General features: G+C 60.0%; 1 protein-coding gene across 3 annotated transcripts; it reads right to left on the bottom strand.

Moving 5' to 3' along the window:
* Positions 1-271: 271 nt before the first annotated feature.
* Positions 272-18,322, bottom strand: FAM131C (family with sequence similarity 131 member C). Of its 3 annotated transcripts, none has more exons than XM_036067036.2 (7): positions 17,963-18,322; positions 6,001-6,116; positions 4,956-4,991; positions 4,667-4,760; positions 2,301-2,483; positions 1,910-2,020; positions 272-1,194 (listed from the first exon to the last, which is right to left on the bottom strand). In XM_036067036.2, exons 1-7 carry the CDS (start codon positions 17,982-17,984, stop codon positions 911-913), a joined length of 846 nt encoding a protein of 281 aa, XP_035922929.2. In that variant the 5' UTR covers positions 17,985-18,322; the 3' UTR covers positions 272-910. The 3 variants fall into 3 exon arrangements, with proteins under 3 accessions (XP_035922929.2, XP_077929885.1, XP_035922930.2); XM_078073759.1 differs by having other exon boundaries at positions 6,001-6,104; XM_036067037.2 differs by lacking the exon at positions 17,963-18,322 and adding an exon at positions 7,298-7,427.
* Positions 18,323-18,539: the final 217 nt, after the last annotated feature.

The following is an 18,539-nucleotide window of genomic DNA, read 5'->3' as shown; positions in this document are numbered from 1 at the left end:
AGGTATAAGAAGGACCCTGTGGCCCAGTCACCCTCACCCCAGCTTCCTTGTTGGCTGAGCCGGGGCTGATAAAGCAGCGTCCCCAGGTGTGGTTCCAGGGGCCCCACATGACCCTGGGCATCTCCCATGGGCTCTCCTGGCTGGGTGGCATAGGTTGACCACCTGTATGTCTGCTGGGGGGGGTAGGGGTCCTCCCCTAAATCCCTCTAGAACCCCCTTACCCCAGGGGCTCGCGGACACCCCTTCCCCCAGAGACTAGGCCAAGTTCATCCAGGGTGAATCCCACACTTTAATGTCTGCAGAGAACCTTCCGGGAGGTGGGAGGAGGGTGCAAGGAAGGGGGCAGGGGCACCAGGGACAGGTTCAGAGAGTAAGGGACAGACAGACACTCCAAAGACAGAGATCCTCGTGAAGGGAGCCGAGGAGCAGACGCTTAGCTACCAAAGAGGCTGTCCCGCCTCTGATGGGGGGCACAAACACAGAGGGAGGGGGGAGGACTGAGCCCCAGGGTCAAGGCAGGGTCCCCAGGCCCCACTCCAAGGGGGTCTCCCAGGTCCTTCTGTGGCTGTCTGCCCGGGGGCCCAGCGGCCGGCTCCTCTGGGCAGCTCGGCCTGGTGCCTGCTGAGAGTCCTCGAGCTCACCGATGGCGGAAACCCCACAGGGGAAGGTGCCCACGTGAGCCAAGTAAAGAAGGGAGAAGGGGGATTATGGCTCCCACTGCTGGGGCAGGTCCATGGAGGCACAGAATGGTCCACAGGGAGTGCTGGCCTCCCATCCCTGCTGCACCCACCCTCTGCCTGCCCTGAGGGGTCAAGAAATGCCCAGCCCAGACCCCAACATCCTGATTGCCCGGGCTGCCCACCAGGCAAGGTCACAGTATGAGGAGGCTCCGAGGCACACAGCCCCCACCTCAGTTATAGAACACCTCGTCCTCCTCCTCCGGGAGGGAAATGCTGTCCACCGAGGGGAGGGAACCCTGCAGATGGGCCCCACCCTCAGGCCCCAGGCCCCGAGGCAGCTGCAGCCGATGCTGTTGTTCAGGGCTGGGGGGCTGGGGGCCGACAGCTGTGATGGGGGGCTCGTCAGGTGAGGGCCAGCCGTCGGGAGAGAGGCCAGGGGAGGAGAAGGCCAGAAGACTGTCATCCTGTGAGGGGTCACTCAGAAGACTGTCCTGCAGGTAGATGCTCTCCAGGTCTGGAAAACCAACGGGAGGGGTAGGGGAGCGTGAGGAACGGAGTCCCAGACCCTGCTCCTCACCCTCTCCTGGTGTGTGAGGGAAGGTGAGGGGCAGAAGACTGGCCTCCAAATCCTGCTTGGTCACTGCCGAGCTGTGTGACCTCGGGCAAGCCTCTCTGAGCCCCAGTTTCTCCTGGGGGTTACAGGGCTGGTGGGGCGAGTTGGAGGAGTTAACAGCAGCCTGCGCGGCGGGGAGGATTAAGTAAGATAATGGGCCTGCAGGTCACCCAGGACCAGGCCCTCAGTAGTGACCTGGGGTTCTGGAAAGGTGGTTGGCTGTGCTTGGGATTAAGGTTCAGATCCTGACTCTGGTGCCTCGAGCTGTAACCCAGGGTGAGTTTCCTGGTGCCTCAGGTTCCCTTATTTGTAAAATGGACATAATAACAGGGCCTCCTTCTTAGAGGTGTGGTGAGGATGAAGTGAAATGGCCAGGAAAACGCCGAACTCGGTAAGCGCTTCATTCCCTGGCCCGTGACCACACTCGTTCTTTCCTTTACGCTACGGCGCCCGGTGGGCAGTGGGCAGGGCAAGGATCCCCCGCTCCAGCCCACGGATGCAGAAACCCAGGCGGAGGGCAGGAGGGGCTCGTCCGAGGTCACCGTGCATTTGGTGGCAGGCACCCAGCCCTTGCTCTGCTCCACCCACCCCGCCCGGGCGCCCACCCGGGCAGTACCCTGGAGCTGGACCATGTCCTGAAGGCCGTTCTCGAGGTGCAGCTCCTCGTTGTCCAGCGAGGACCAGGCGCTCAGTGTGGCCTCTGTGATAGCAAACTGCTCGGCAACCCCTGCGGGGGGGCGGGGGGGGACAGCGAGACCCAGCTCAGCAGGGATACGGCGGCGGGGGGGGGAGCACAGCGCCAGGATGGCCTGGCACCCAACAGCCTAGCGGTTTGCTGGGCTGACCATCCGGGCCCCGGTGATCAGATGGCCCCCCGAACGCTCTGTCCACCCCATGGCATTGTTTTGCCCTGCCTCGACAAGGCCCATGTGGCGACCCTCGGTCCCCTAAGGACCAGAGCCCCAACCAGTCCCCGTCCCCAGGCTCCCCCGCCCCCAGCCACTGACCTGCAGCAAATCGGGCCTCACGCAGCGCATCGGGCAGGCAGCAGTAATGCTCATCCTCAGCGGGGGACAGCTCCCAGCGTGACCGCTGAGCGCACCAGCCCTTCCACTCGATGAGGTGGGCCACGCGGCCACGTGCCATGGCCGTGGGCTTTGTGATGTGGTCCTTGATGCTCTGCACCACCCCTGGGAGCATTGAGGGCAGCTGGGAGACTGCTCTGACCCAAAACCCTGCCCAGGGGCCCACCCCCGCTACCGCAGGCCCAGCCAGTGGCTTGTACCCCACAACCATTCAGTGCTCTGTACTCGCCCCATGCCGTGTCCTCACAGCCCCAAACCCACAAAGCCCTGAATCTGTCTCCGCAAGTGCTCCTACCCGACCAGCGCCTATGCCCACTCTGCACCCCACACCCTCCCCGAGCCCCAAGGCCCCACCTTACTTAGATCCCCACCCATGCAGGGGCCCCATGCCCTCCCAACGTCCTACTCCCAGGCAATGTTCCCCTCCACCTGGTGCTTCTCCCCCAGACCTGCCACATCCCTCATTCCCTTTGACCGGGTTCAGACCCTTCTGTCCTAGAAGATCCACTCAAGGATCCACTCAAGATCCGCCCAGCCCTCTCCCTTTATCCATTACTTAGCCAGTTCTGAGAGAGCACCCCCTATGCCAAGGCCAGTGCCAGCTCTGCTGAGAGGGAGACCTGTGTGGGATGCAGCAGACCGGGAAGGCTTCCTGGAAGAGGTGGACCGGGGTTGAACTTTACATGTAAATTGGTAGGTTTGTAGGTGCGTTGGACAGATGGAGGCAAGACTGGAGACTATTTCAGAGATGAGATGAGGAGGAAGGCATGGCAGAATCTGGCATGATTCCGGGACTGCCAGGGGTGAGATATGGGGGCAATACTAAGACTGGGATGGCAGAAAAGGCTGGGCAGCCCATCAGGGGCAAGACTTAGGGCTGAGAGAGCCAAGCTGAGGACTCCAGAGTTTTCCTTCTAGCAATGGGGAGCCACAGCAGGGTAATAAGCAAGAGAGTGACAGGTTAGATCTGTTGTTTAGGAAGAGCATCCCAATTAGAGGATGGGGCCAAGGGTGGAGACCAGGCACCATCAGGAGCCATTGAAGGGATCCAGCAAGAGACAGGACAGGGGCTGGGCAGTGGGGAGGAGGGCCTGAGGGGCTCTCAGGAGTAGACCACCTCGATGTGGAAGTGGACAGACAGGGCTGTCAGGAATGATTCAGCATCTCTCTGAACCAAGGCTGAGCATACAGACACTGGGGTCTCAGAGCTGTGACATGAGGATTGGCAATATTTAAGCAAGATGGGGTGTCCACAAAGGAAGCTAAAGACACGATACTGAGAAAATGGGAAAGATGGAGGTGAGGAAGAAGGGGGAGAACCCCCCCGACCCTGCTCCCAAGCTAGGAGTGCGGGCAACCAGAGAAAGTTCTGGAGGAGGTGGTTAGAGGAGGTGGTTCGAGTGGCCCCTGCAGGGCAGGTGAGGCAGAGGGAAGGGGTGGGGGAAGAGTCGAGGCAAATGGGAGGGAGGGCAGCACGGGCACTCTGAGGAGCTGTGAGGGATTTAATGAGACGTGAGCCTGAGGTACAGGGAACAGAGTGGTGGGCAAAGAGCTGGCCAGCTGAGAATGGCCCGGAAAGTGTGCTGTGGGTGACGGGGGCAGAGGCGGAGGCGGCCCCCGGAGACCCCTCTGCTGGCCTGCGTACCTACCTCCCAGCTGCTGCTGCCTCCCACCGGCAGCCCTCTCCAGAGACTTGCCCTTAGCTGATGGGAGCAGCCCCACCCAGGGAGAGCCTTCCCAGGGGCCACCACCGACCAACGGGGGACTGATACCCAAGCAGGCGGCAGCCTAAGTTCCGTGGTTCGATCTGGGCTCCTGAGCTCCCCAGGGATCGGGCTGGGACAGATTCCTCCCGCAGCCCCATCTTTGCTGAGCTCCTTCCCTTGCCCGGTCCCGATGCCCTCACTCCTACAATTTGCCCTTGAGAACAATACCTCCATAAATCGCTCACACAATTCCCATCTGGGGCTCTGCTTCTGGGGAACCCGACCCACGGCGGGGTGATGGGCAGACTGCACCTGCCGCAGAAGCCGGGGAGGCCAACTTCTGAAAGACTGGGGCCATTCCCTCACAGCTTCGGGAACCCCCAACAACTTAACAGGGGGTGGGGGGACGGGAACCCTAAGTCACTCGTCCCTGCAGAACCCGGCGTGGAGCGTGGATCCAGGAAATGTTGGCTCCGACGGGCTGCACGCCTTCCAGCTGCAGTTCTGTTTGCCCTGCCCGCAGCAAGGGGCGAGGGCTGGGCCGCGCGAACCCCAGGGCAGGACAGGGCCGTCGGAGCCTACCCACAAGGGACGAGGTGGCCAGAGCCGCCACGTTGTAGTTGCTGGAGCAGGACCTGGAGTCAGACAGGTAGCCATTGGTGGTCTGGAAGCACCTCTGCAGGAAGGACACGAGGGGTGAGTAGAGTGGGGCAGACCTGCCAGCCAGAGGACATCTCCCGGCCACCTCCATCCCTGTGAGGCCCCCTCCCCCAGGGCTGGCAGGGCTGTGGGCCCAGGCTGGCGCTGCAGAGCGAGGGGGACGGTGTCCGCGGTGGCTGGCTAGACCAGGGGATGGGCAAAGCGCACTGACCTGCCAAGGATCCCAACAGAAATCCATCTGTTTGTCCTAAAATGAGAGGAGCAAGAGGGTCAGGCAGGGCCTGGCAGATGGTGCCAGCAGATGGCACGAGTCCTCGAGCCCCGGGTGGTGGTGCGGGTCAGCCTTCTGCTATTCCCTGAGGTCCGGGCTCTGCCTACTCCTGGGTCGGGCCCCCCTGGGGTTCCCTCACCACCATGCAGAGAAAGACATGGGGCGGGGGTGGGGGGGGCCGTGGTAGCTCTGCCAGGAAAGCAGCAGGCGCAGGGCGTCGATCGGACCTGGGTTCGAGCTTTGACTCTGCCCTTTCTACCCGGGTATCCTTAGACTAGGGCCTTAAGAGCTCAGAACATCAGTTTCTTCCTCTGTAAAATGGTGATAAATGCCATTTATCTTGGGTTGTGGGGACGCAAATGACATGACGTCGACAGTGTCTAGCATAACACTTAGCATGTGGTATGTGCTAAAAAAAAAAAAGTAATTATATCAATTGGTAGGTTCAAGCCACAAGCTCTGGGGGTGGGGTGGAAATTATGCACCAAGATTTGAGGCCCCCAGCAAGCTCCTCCTAATGCAGTGGACTAAGAATGCCACTCTTGGGGTACCTGCTTGGCTCAGTCGGCAGAGCAGGTGGCTCTTGATCTCAGGGTTGTGAGTTTGAGTCCCATGTTGGGTGTAGAGATTGCTTAAATAACTAAACTTAAAAAAAAAAAAAAAAAAAAAGCCACTCCTTTACCCTCCAGAAGGCAGGGCAGGCTGCTAAGGGGTGGTGGGCTGGTCAGGAAATTTGTTATCTGCAAGGCTGGGGTAATTTGCATGGAAAGACCTCCATGGCAGGACTCTCTTTTCTGGCCCTGGTCCAAGTCCCTGGACGCCCAGCCCGACTCAGACCTTCATCCAAATGCATACCAAACCTTAGGGGCTCTGATCCAAGGAGGGAAGATTGGAACAGTTTCAGCTCCCTGTGGAATGCTGTAGGGGACATCCCAGGAACCAGGGCCTAGGCAGGTGAAGGTGAGGATCAAGTGGGACCAGTTACCTTGCCAGTGACATGGTCTCGAGCAACAGTGGGGGGGTGGCTGGAGGTCAAGTCCGGGTTCAGGGGGTCCGTGCCCTGGGGCATGGGGCAGTCCTTGTGGGCACCTGTGAACAGATCTGGAAATATGACAACAGGAGGAACTTAGAAACCCCATCCCCCCACCCCTACACTCTCCTACTTACGGGGCTTGTTCAAGCTAGCCCCGAGGGATGGGCACTACTTTATTGGCACCTGATGTCATTTTGTTGAAAACAAAGACCCAAGCCCACAGAAGGTGAGGAGTCCAGCCAGACCGGGAATTCTTGCCCATCTGCCTGTTCCTCCATTTTCGTAAATTCTAGCACCCACTCCCTGGCACAGCCTAGGAGGTCTCCTTCACAGACACGCTCAACTCCCAACCCTGTCCAGTCTCACCCTCCGCCTGCTCCACACCAGGACCTTTCTCCAGCATGTTGCTGGAGAAAGTCCCCGACCTCACACAGGACACTGTCCAGGGAACCTTCTACAGGTCTCCAGTTCCCGCTAAGTTTGCTTCCCACCAGGCTGACCACCTCACGCGGCTTTCCTTCTCAAACCTGCAGCCCGGGCAGCCTCCTCCCCACACCCCGCTGCTGGCTGCCGCCCCATCCCTCACAGAGGTCCAGAAGCCTTCAGCAGGCATCGCCCCATTTTTCTACCTCAAATCATTGCCGTGTCCGCATTTTGCCCACACCATCTGCTTTCCCTCCTGTGACAAAGGAAGAACTGTCCCGACTCCATCCAAGACCAGCCCCCACCCTGGGGACCCCCCAGCCTGAACTGCCCCCCACCAGGGGCCCTGCACTCTCTCTTCTGGTCGTCTGCTCTTGTCTCCCTCCCGGCCACCAGCGCGGCAGGTGCTGCCGTGCCTCTCCAGTCCGGACTCTCGCCTGCATCCCTGGGTCAGCCCCCCACCCACCAAAGCAACCTCACCCCTGGGTCAGCCCCCCACCCACCAAAGCAACCCAGCATCTCCCATCCTTTAAAGACCTCTCGACCCCTGCTTCCCCTCAGCTCCCTGCCCACTCCTCCGCGTCCTTCCTGGCCACACTTAGAGAGTTGTGCATGACCTCTACTTCCTCCCCCCATTTTCTCCTCCACCCTCTTCAGGCAGCCTTTCCTGAGACAGTCCAGCAGGGACTTCCGTCTCCTCACTGGCTTCAAGCTGCACTGGGACACCTCCCATCGCTCCCTCCCTCCCCCTCAAGCCACGCCCATCTCAGATCTGGGGCTTCCCCCCCACTTGGTCCCCCTTCTCTTCTCCAGCCTGGCATCTCACCTTCTCACCTGGGAGGGGGGGCCCCCCAAGGACATCTCCATGTGCGGCTGATGCCCGCATTTACACCTGCAGCTCTGACTGCTTGAGCCCCCGACTGAATAGCCAACTCCCCTCCTGGATGCCTGACAGCCGACAGCCGGCTCAAGGAAACCCAGGTCCATCTCCACTTCCCCGATTTTAGAAAATGATGCAATAGCCCACCCAGCTGTACCAACCAAATATCCAGTTTTCTCTGAGTGCTGCCTTCCCCCAACCAGCAAGTCCTACTGGCTCTCTCTCCAACCTCCATTCCAGACTGAGCCCTCTCCATCCCCACCGCCGCTCCCCACCTGGGGGTACCACCCTCTCTCACCTGGAGGCCACCTACCACAGCCTTCCGCTTCCTCTCCTGGCCCACAGCCCACTCTCCACCCCGCCGCACAGGGATGCTACAAGTCAGACTGCATCTTTGCTGAAAACCTGCCCCTGGCTTCCTTCCACTGCACTTGAGGAGAGCCAGCCCCTCACCAGGGCCTTCAGGGGCCTGCACGCCAGGCTGCCTGCTGTTCAGGCCACGCTGGCCTCCCTGCTGCTCCTCAAACAGCCCACTTGTTCTTTGTCCTTGCTATCCCCTCCACCTGGAACACCATCCCCAGATCTTCCTGAACCGTGTCATTCAGGTCTCAGCTCAAGGTCACCTTCTCAGACAGGCCCTCCCTGTCCCCACACCGGGCACCAGTCACTCCCCATCACAGTCAAGCTTTCGTGAAGTGTCCGGTCCCTCCCCGCATGGTGAATGTGAGGCCGTGGGAACAGAGACCACAGCCAGAGGAGTAAGCATCTATTTCTGACGCATTCAGAAGTATTCGCTGAGCACCTACTATGTGCCAGGCACTGTCCTGGGCACGAGGAACACCGTGGCAAACAAGACAGAGATGGTTTCTGCCCTCACGGAGCTGACATTCTAGTGGGAGAGACATTCTAGTTCATTCATTCACCTAAACATCTGTTCATTCCTTCACCCCATGGGCATCCATGTACTGTCCATACCGTGCAAGCGTGTGGGGGCCGAGGTGGGATTAAGACTCCATCCCTGCCCTCTGGGAGCTCCCAGTCTGATGGAAACCAGCCCCAAAGCCCCTCATTCAAACACAAGGCTGACCCCGGGGGGACAGTAGCACCCCCTCTCCTGGTGTGATGGCACCGATTCCTCACATCGACCTAAAGAGGAAGGAATCCATAGCTCAGCTTTCTAGATTCACTAGCCCGAGGCACACAGCCCGTAGAGGGCGGTCAGGGTCTGGGCCCTGTTACTCTGATGCCGAGGCTCACTCTATTCCAAAGCACAAAAGGAGTTTTGATGAGTTCTGTGGGGGTCAGGGGCTGCACGGGAGAGCTGATGGGGGAGCTAGCCAGGAGAGGGTGTCAGGAGAGGGGTGTTGCAGGCAGGGGAGGGTGGGCTGTGCAGCTTGCACAAAGTCGTGAGGTCTGGGAGACGTGAGGCGCAGGGGTGTCTGGGCCGTGGCAGGGAGGTGAGGCTTCTGCAGGACACTGGTCCTGGCCTGCAGCCTGTCCTGCGCTGGACGCAGGCTCCCACCACCCTTCCCTGGCTTTGACAACCCATGGGCAGAGCTGCAGAAGTTGACAGCATGGAAGCACGCAGGGCTTCCTGGAGGAAGCGGAGGCCAGGGAATGTCTGCAGGCTGGAGGTGGGAGGTGTCAGGTGCCCCCAGAGGCAGAGCTGGGCGCTCACGGGCCGTGGGCGGTGGGCTGACGCACCAACTAGAAGTCTTGGGAAGGTGTTAGCATGGAGGGGAGGACGGAGCGCTAGAGGACAGCGAGGGTGCCCCACTGACCCCCCACATGCCCTCGGATCGCTTTCTCTGGTTTTGCGCACCCACGGCCCTGTCCCATGGGCTTTGCCGCCCTCCGGCAACTGGAGCTGAATTTATGTTGCCCTCCGGCAGTGTCGCGAGGTGCAGGACCCCGGATCCTTGGTTTGGGGGTTGGAAAACTCAGAGCCCCTGTGGGATCGGGCTGTGGCCACCCCTACAGGGCGACAGATGCTTTTGTGGCCTGTCTCCTCTCTCCACTCCTTCCTCTGGAGGATCTCCCTCACATACCAGTTGTACCCAAATCCTCATTTGAGGGTCTGCTCCTGAGTCGCTGCTCCAGAGACTGGGTGAGGTTCTGGTGCCAGATGGGCCCGTTCAAATCCCAGCTCGGCCCTCTACTACCTGTGGGACCTTGACTTTACCGCCCGGATCCTCCATTTCTTCATCTGTAAAATGGGCAGTTGACTGGTCTTGCTCTTCAGGTACTGCCTACCAGCATCCGAACCAGAACAAAGGGGGCGCTACGTGCCCCACTTTGGAAGAAGGCCACTGTCAAGGGTGGGGGAGCAGACACCCTCTTCAAGGTGGTTCAAACAGGCTCTGTTACTCCAGCCACCCACCATCCCTTGGACTCTGACCACCTATTGCTCCCCACAAGCGAAGTGAGGGGCTCTCAGACACTCCCCTGCAGAGATCCAGGATGCCTGCGAAGGAGAGGCCAGCATCCTACCCACCCGCCCCACCCCAGGTCGGATGTCTGCACAGCTGGGACGGGAAGGGGCGGTGGAGCGGCCTGCCCTCCCTTCCCCCGCACAGCAAGAACTGTGAGTTTCTCAAGGGTCAATAGAACACTGAGGACGGGGCCGTGTTTGAGTTTTGCTGGTGCCCCCTAGGAGGGTCGCTTGCAGGGCAGGGGGACCCCAGCCCCCAGAGGCTGGAGGGTGGGCAATTTTGCCCTCCCTAGCGGGCAAGGGAGTTGGGCAGGGAAGGGAAAAGGTCAAACCAGGTCAGATCTCTCATGACGGGTTCTGCTGTGGGCAGGCCCCACCCAAAACAGCCCCTGGGAGAACTCACACATGCTAACCTGGGGCCCGTGGCCCCCCTGCCACCTCCTCTTCCACCACTCTCCCTCTTGCACTCCAGCCACACTGGTCGCTCAGACACGCCAAGCACACTCCTGCCTCAGGGCCTTTGCACTGGCTGCACCTTTCCTCCAGCTAGAACACTCTCCTCCCACATAGCTGCAGGTTCACTCCCTCACTATATTCAGGCCTCTGCTCAAATGTTAGAACCTCAGGGAGGCCTCCAGCCACCTTGTTTAACGGCACCCGTCCTTTCCTATCTCCTGATTTTCTGTCCTTCTTCATGGTGACATTCCTTCTTTAAGTTATGTGTCCGTTTCCTTGTTCACCGTCTCTCACTAGACCATGAGCTCTCTGATTGCTGGTCCTCATCAGCTTTAGTCGCCACCATAGCTCTAGCACCTGCCGCAGGGCCTGGCCCGTTGCTCATCAAACTCTGCCTCAACAGGGAGCCAGTGGAAGCCAAGACGAACCACCAGAGCTCCAGATAAATAAAAATCTCTTGACCACTTTTTCTCAAGTTCCTCATGCCAGACCCCAGCGTGTCAGAGTACGGGACCCAGAGAGGAGGGAGGCCAGCAGAAGAAGGTGCGGCCAGTCCTGGCTGGAGGGCCGAAGCGAACACTGAACAGGATATGAGGTGGAGGGGCGCCTGGGTGGCTCAGTCGTTAAGCGTCTGCCTTCGGCTCAGGTCATGATCCCGGGGTCCTGGGATCGAGTCCTGCATCAGGCTCCCTGCTCAGCGGGAAGCCTGCTTCTCCCTCTCCCTCTGCCCCTCCCCCTGCTTGTGCTCTCTCTCTGTCAAATAAATAAATAAAATCTTTAAAAAAAAAAGGACATGAGGTGGAAGTCTCCATCCACACTGGACTGGACTTAGGATCCCTAAGGGATCAGAGTGTTGTGAGATTGACCTGGAGACTGTTACCGGCGGGCAGGTGAACGAGGTCTGAATGAGCTTGTCTGAAACAGGGCAAGAAAAGGCAGGTAGAGCTAGGACTGACGCCCCCGCCCCTGAACTCAGAGCTCAGTCACCCAGGAGCCAAGAGCGGGGTGGGCTGAGCCATGTGCTTACGCACCAGAGCATTCGGCACATCTGCTCTTTATCCCAAGTCCGGGCTGTGTGCCCCTGAGGTAGGCCTGCCCCTTCCTGAGCTTCAGAGTCTCCATGTGTACAAACACTAGGCTCCAGCCCCCTCAAAGGCAGTGTCCAAGCCGGGGGGGCACATCCTTCAGCGGGTCATGCAAGCCACTGACTAGGTCATATGTGTAAAAAATAAAATAGAATTGAACAGAAAATACCAGAACCTATTGAGGAGTCAGGTTAAGTATTGTGTCATGAAACTTCGGTTTAAATTGCACAGGCCCCCATGCACCCACACGGATGTGTGCACACACACACCTGCGGTAAGAATGTTCTAAGCGTGTGCCGGGTCGTGATGCAAAATATATGCATTCCTCCGGGTTCTAGTCAAAAACGTTTGAAAAGTCACCACTCCTGAGATTCCAGCGCACATAAGCAGGGGCCCGCCGGGGTGCGGGCAGAGGGGTGCTGGCTCCAGGCTGTCCCCGGGAACTCTGCGAGGTGTGGAATATTTCTAGGGCCCCTGGCCGTCCCTGAAGCTGTTTTAAAACCGTGCACTGCCGGCCGGGGAGTACGGGGAGCTGAGCACCGAGTCAAAGGCCTGGAGCGCACATGACTGGAACAAGGTCATTGGTCAAGGTTGGCTTGGAGGATTCCTGGCTCCGAGCCCCTCTCTAGCTTTCCTGGCCGCCACCCCTCCCCGGCCTCGGCTGGGCTGCAGGAGCCTCCGCCAAAGCCGCCTTCTCCCCCTGAGGACTTTGGCCCCGTGATGTCACGGGCTGGTTGCCATGGAGACGTCAGGTAATGGAGCAGCCCAGGGTGAAATCACAGGCTGCTCTTCGCCCAGCTGGGACCGGCGGCCACGTCACCAGCAACTGGAAAAACACAGTGTTTCATGCGGGGTGGGGACTGGGGGTAGCCTGAGGGGACCCCTGGCCACGGCTCCTGTGGGTGCCCCCTTCCTCCCTAGTCCACACCCTACTCCTCCGACCTCAAGGTCTGAGGCCCCTGCTCAGACCTGCTCCCTCCCCCACCTCCCCTGGCCACAGCAGTGACAAGCCTCCGGTTGCCCTGGCAACTTGGAGGGGGCCATCTCGGCCCTTCAAGGAGAGGAGTGTCATCCAGACGTCTCCTGTCTCCTCCTTCCCTCTGCCTTCCAGCAGAGCGCTCTTCTGCCTACCAGGGATGCTTCCTGCCTTCTCACCCCAGCCCCTCCTTCTGCTGTAGAGTCCAACCACCCAGACAGTACCTCCTGATGTCTAACCTAAACCCCCCTTGCTGCACAGCACCCACCCTGGCTTTCTCTGCTTGTTCCTTGGGTGAGTCTGCAGCTCAGTCTCCTCTCCCCTGTCTCCGAGCCATCTAGCCCCTTTAGCTGTTCTTTGGTGCTCGAGTCCCAGCCCGTTAGACACTGGGGTTGCCATCTGCCCCCACAGTGTCTCCCAGGGCTCTGCACCCCAGGAGGGCAGGGAGGGCCCAAGGTTAACCCTGTTCTTTCCCAGCAGCCCAGAGAGGGTAAACTTGAAAGCACACAGGAACAGAGCAGTAGCCTGGGTCCGAAGCCCCTTACCCTCCCCTCCCTGGACAGCTGTAGGCCTCCCCTCTAAGCTTCTCAGGACGCCTGAGTGCACCACACAGTCCTCCAGCCAGCCGCCCCCCCCCCACCCCTGTGTGTGCTGCCGGCCCACCGAGGTCCAGGCCCTTTCCCTGCCTCCGAGGAGAACCCAGCGGGCCCAGTGTTCCTTTCGTAGTCCCTGCCCCGGGTCTAATCCCGGCTTGTCACTGCCAGCCAGGGCTGTGGGTGTACGGCACAGGCCCTGCGAGCCGAGGGCTCTCACCTGTGACATGAGGATGCCCGCGCTCCCCGGGGAAGGGCTACCAGAGGATGAAGCACCTGCCACAGCATCTGCTCTGTCCCGCTCAGCTCCCGGACCTGGTCCTCTTTCTGGGCCACAGGACAGATCTCAGTCCCCGCTGCCGACCTCTGGTCCTGCCCCTCGGACTGGTGCTCACCCTGGGGGCTCTGCAGAGGGAGGCCACCAAGAGTGAGCCCTTGGCCTCTCTGCCTGGTGAGTCGCTGCCATGACAGCAGGCCGTCCCTCTGACCTTGGCAGAGGCCTGGCCTCGAGTGGACAAAGTGCCCTCCTGCTCCCTAGGACATTTGTTTATAAATCACCAGGCCCACAGTGGTAACTTCATCAGGGAGCTGATGCAGCACAAGGGGGTCCGTTTCTATCCCCAACCAAGGATAGAGGGAGACAACAGGCTCTTCTCCAGGACCTTCCACACACCTCAGCTCCTTTCTACTTCCTCTGCCATCCCGGGGCTCAGTCTCTTTGACAAGCTATCCTAGAGCCCGTCCTGCTCTAACCTCACCTCCTCCAGGCAGCCTGCCTAGATTGGCCTCAGCTGTAATAGGCCACCAACGGCCTTAATAAGCAAAGTCTGGCCGGCAATGATTTGCTGCCACTATTTATTGAACACCTACTATGTGTGGGATACTGTCTTAGGCCTTTTCATCCATTATCTCTTGTTTAACTCTCACTAAAACCCTGCAAAGTAGGTATCATTATGCCCGTTTTTACAGATGGAGAAACTGAGGCTCAGAAAAGTTAAATCACTTCTCCAAAGTCACCAGCTAATAAGTGTCAGAGATGGGGTTCAAACCTAAGCCAGTCTGAAATTCCAAAGCTTGTGCTCAAACCACTAGCCAGTGTTGATCTCCTCAGGCTATTTTTCTGTGGGTGTGTCCATGTCTGTGTCCTGCCTCCCCCATTAGACTACCCCTAGGGCAAGGTTATATCTCTCTCCTCAGACAGTGAGCTCCCTTGTGATGGCGGAAGGCCCCATCGACTCCTTCTTCAGTGTCAGACGGCTCACTGGTTCTGCAGGGGCCAAAGTGAGACAGCGCTAGGAGGCTGGGAGGGGTACTGGTTGGCCCTGGGTACCGTGGGGTGCTCTGCCAGCCCCTACAGAGCTGGAGCCTTCTCCCAGACATAAGAGATGTCTGACCTTCCAGAAGAAAGACTTCAGTCCCCAATTTCTGTCCTCACAAGCCCCAGGGCCCAGGGCACTGAGACCCCCACGGTGAGGCCAGGAGGCTGATGGGTTGGTTGGAGGACAAGGCTGGGGCAGGTGGAGAGGTTCCAGTGCCAGGGGCATGGGGCGGGCCCCGAGAGACCCTGGAGCTAGAGAGAGGGGAATAGATATTAACTCCCCCTGCTCCCTACACATGTTGCTCCCTTGGGGCAGCAAAGCCCCAAGCAAATACCAACCACAAGAGTTATTCCAGAGGGTTGCTTTTTTTAAGCACTGGCCATGCACTCAGGACCTGTCTCCAGGGGGCGCATCAGAAAGCAAAGGGCAGCGGCTCCCCGCTCAGGCGCTGGGCTAACTCAGACCTGAATCCAAATCTTGCCTTTCCAGGGGCGCCTGGGTGGCTCAGTCGTTAAGCGTCTGCCTTCGGCTCAGGTCATGATCCCAGGGTCCTGGGATCGAGCCCCGCATCCGGCTCCCTGCTCCGCGGGAAGCCTGCTTCTCCCTCTCCCACTCCCCCTGCTTGTGTTCCCTCTCTCACTATGTCTCTCTGTCAAATAAATAAATAAAATCTTTAAAAAAAAAAACAAAAAAAAAACAAATCTTGCCTTTCCGTGTCCTGGCTGTGTGACCTAAGGTAAGACTCTTCCTGTCTCTGAGCCCTACATCTCCCTTCCCAGGGTTGAATGAGAAGGTCAGAAGAGTAAAAAGGCTAAGCCTGGCTTAGGATAAGCTCCTGGCAAACAGTAGCTTAAAGGTAGATGATGAACGGGGCACCTGGGTGGTTCAGTTCGTTAAGGGTCTGACTCTTGATGTCGGCTCAGGTCATGATCTCAGGGTCATGAAATCGAGCCCTGCATCAGGCTCTGCACTCAGCATGGAGCCTGCTTAGCCCTCTTCCTCCCCCCTCTGCCCCTCCCCCTGCTCTCTCTCTCTCTCTCAAATAAATAAAATCTTAAAAAAAAAAAAAAAAGTAGATGACAACACAAAACAGCTCCTGGAAACAGCATGTGTTGCCTTACTCTGGTCCCCATCACTTTCCCCAAGTCCTCAGCACCTTGAGTGCCTGCCATGAGGCATCCATGTGGCAGGATGGGGCTGGAAGCCTCCACAGTGTCCCCTTTCTCAGCCAAGAGGGTCTCGCTTAGCTGTCTGCACAGAAGGGTAATAACAACAAATTTAAAATGAAAGAAATAGCTAAACGTGCCAGGTACCGGTCTGAGTGCTTTACATGAATTAAGTCATTTAATCCCTGCCCAGCAACCCTAGGACATCAATACTGGTATTGGTCCCATTTTAGAGATGAGAACACTGAGATACACATTCAAGGTTAAGTAACTTGCTGAAGTCACAGAGCTAGGGAATGGTGCATGGGAACCTAGGCTGGCTGGCTCGAGAGTCTGCACCCCTAACCTCTCAGGCCTGGCACAGAGAAGCGAACAGCCGCCCCATGCTGGCGTGCGGAGGCTCTCCCAGCTCTGGCCTGTACCTGGGGCTTGGGCGGCCCTAGCTGGGTGTAGGCTCTGGGCTCGGTGTCAGCAGGAGCCTCGCAATCCCTGGCCTGGCTTCAGGACTGCGGACCCCGCCCAGGCAAGTGCTTGGAGAGTGGGGTGGTTATTGGCACTGGGTGTAGGTGTGGAGAGCAGGCCCGGGGCTCAGAAGCTCACGGAAGCCTGCCCCTGGAGAGGAGCAGGTCAGGCAACTGTGGGCCGGGGGTGCAGCGCCGAGGCTCGGGACACAGGCCTAGCTTTGTTCAGGGCACTCAGCTACCCCCCCCCCCGCTCCGTTTCCCCATTTGTAAAATGAGGACTGTGATAGTACCTACCCCAACTTAGCTAGCTGTGCCTAAAATGTTCCAACCAGCACCCGGTAAGCCGGAAGCGCTCTGAGAGTATTAGTGACAGCTGGAGGGGGGTGTGCCCTCCACTTAGCGGTTCAGTCGCTGAGACCGCGGTTGTCCTCTGCTCCAGTATCTTGTCCCTCCTTTACCTTTATCCAGCTTGCCTGCTGCATGTCGAGACTGTAAGTGCCACCCCCTCAGGAAGGGGACAAGGTTCGAATACACAACTAGATCTGGAGGTGGCACTCGGGAGCTCAAGCCACAGAAGGAAGGGCGAAGGAAGTCCATCCTCAGTCTGTGTGACCTCAAGCAGGCACAGCAGAGGGAGCCAGCCCCGGGGGGGGGTCCAGGGACCGGAGCACCAGCCTGACCTTGGCAGGCAGCTCTTCCTCCTGGCCCCTGGACTGTGTTCAGTGGGTCTGTGGCTCACAGGCTGGGCCCCGGGTGTGGGATGGCCAAGTGACAGGGAAGGGACGCGGTCGCCAAGGAAACACCCAATCCCAGATCCCCAACACCCAAAGCCTGCCCAGAGCCTTTGGGTTTCTGGAGACACACTGAGCGCCTGCCAGTCCTGAAGAACCCTAAATACTCTTCCTTCTTAAAATTAACTTCCCCTCTGGCAAGCTGTCGGCCTCACGAGGGCAGGGGCTGTGCTGGACTCATCCCCACTAGATGCCCAGCATGTGCACAGTGCCTGGTACACAGTAAGAACCAGGCTAATACCAGGTTGATGAATGAATAAGTGAATGAACCTCACACAACCTAACTCCCACCCATGATTCCAGCCCTGACACCCTCCTGAGACATCCTAAGCCACTTACCTGAATGTCCCACATGGACTGGTGAGCCCCTTAGAGGCCAGAGGAGGGGGGATGGGGGTGTTGTGTTCCTTGCCCAGCATCCCCCAGCACAAGCCCCCCCACCCAGGGCCTGTGCAGCCCCTCCCCAAGGCCTGTTCACACCCCAAGTTTTGGGGGTGGTGGGTGGGGTGGCAGCCCCCAGGGTTGGGGGTCAGTGGGTTTGCAGAGCTGCAGCCAAGGCCTCAATCACCTCTACCCCCAGTCCCCCTGCTCTGTGTAGGACTCCACTGCCATTCCCCCAGGGCAGCTCCCGCCAACGCCTGGGGTACCACCTTGGGAAGTGCAAGAGGAGAGCAGAGGGCGCCTGCACAAGACAGAAGAAAGGCCCAGGAGTTCCCAGAAACATCAGCTTTCTCTGTCCCTTCCCCTCCCCTGACTGAGGATGGGGGTGGGGTGGGGAGTTAGGGATGAGAGTGGGGGAAGGGATACCTTCCATATAACCTGTTCATCTCCATTAACTCACTGCTGTCCATGGGGGTTCAGAGACTCTGAAGACAGCGCATGGGGTAAGGGGACAGAAGTGGGGGCGCTGAGCAAGTCAGGCCTGTGTCTTGGGGAAGTGTGGGAAGGAGAGTCGGCTTGTTCTCCCGGGGCCGCCACCGGCCCTCCAGAGAAGCCAGGAGCAGCCAGAAGCCTCCCTCGTCTCCAGAGCACGCGACAGGGGGCGTGTGGCTGTTGGGATGGAAGCGACCCTGCTTCGCGCCACCTGCCTGGGTGTGGTTCCAAGCCCGGCTGGAGCTGCGGCGACCTCCCCCTGCTCTCCCTCTGCGCTGCCACCCCCACCCCCTGTCCTCCCGGGGTGGGGGGGCACCGTGTCCCCTGGGGCTCGGTGGGGGGCGGGGTGGGGTGCTGCCGGTCGGGGAAGGCCGGGTCGCCCCCCCACCCCCACCCCTCCAGGCTCCTCCGGGGCGGCCCCGGGCCCCGACCCCCACCCGGCCGGCGGCCCCCTCACCTCGCGACACGCAGGAGCCCATCACGGGGCCGCGGGGCCGGGCCGCTGCGCCTCGGGTGCGTCGGGCCGCCGGGCGTTCATGTCTCCGCGGGCCCGGGGCTCACGCGCGGCGCCGGCGCGGCGGGCTGGCGGGCGGTTGGGCAGGGGCTGGGGCTCCCTCCGCTCGGCTCCCCACGGCTCCCGCCGGGTCGTCCCCGCCGCCGCCGCCTCCCGCGCCGCACCCGCTCCTGCCAGTCGCGGGGAGCACGGCGGGCGGGCGGGCGGGGGGGGCCCGGGGGAGCGCTCGCCCCAAGTCGGGGAGCCCGAGCCGCGCGCACCTGGGGCCGCAGCCCGGGCTGGGGGGCGGGGTCAGTGGACGGGGGGCGGGGCGAGGAGGAGGATGCGGGAGGGCCGAGGGGGGGCGCGGGTGAGGGCTGGCGGGGGCGGGGTGAGGAGGGCGGGAGGGCGGGAGCGAAAGGGGGCGGAGCGGGGGAGAGGGGAGGGACCCTCTGGCCCTCCCTTCTCGCCACCTGGTGACCCGGGCCGAAGGTCGGGGAAGAGGGCGGAGGGGGGGAGGCGCGGAGATTCCAGCATTTCG

Source organism: Halichoerus grypus, chromosome 5, assembly GCF_964656455.1.
Source record: "Halichoerus grypus chromosome 5, mHalGry1.hap1.1, whole genome shotgun sequence".
NCBI classification, from domain to species: domain Eukaryota; kingdom Metazoa; phylum Chordata; class Mammalia; order Carnivora; family Phocidae; genus Halichoerus; species Halichoerus grypus.
The sequence above is the reverse complement of the archived record's forward strand: the minus strand, read 5'-3'. Positions and strand labels throughout refer to the sequence as shown.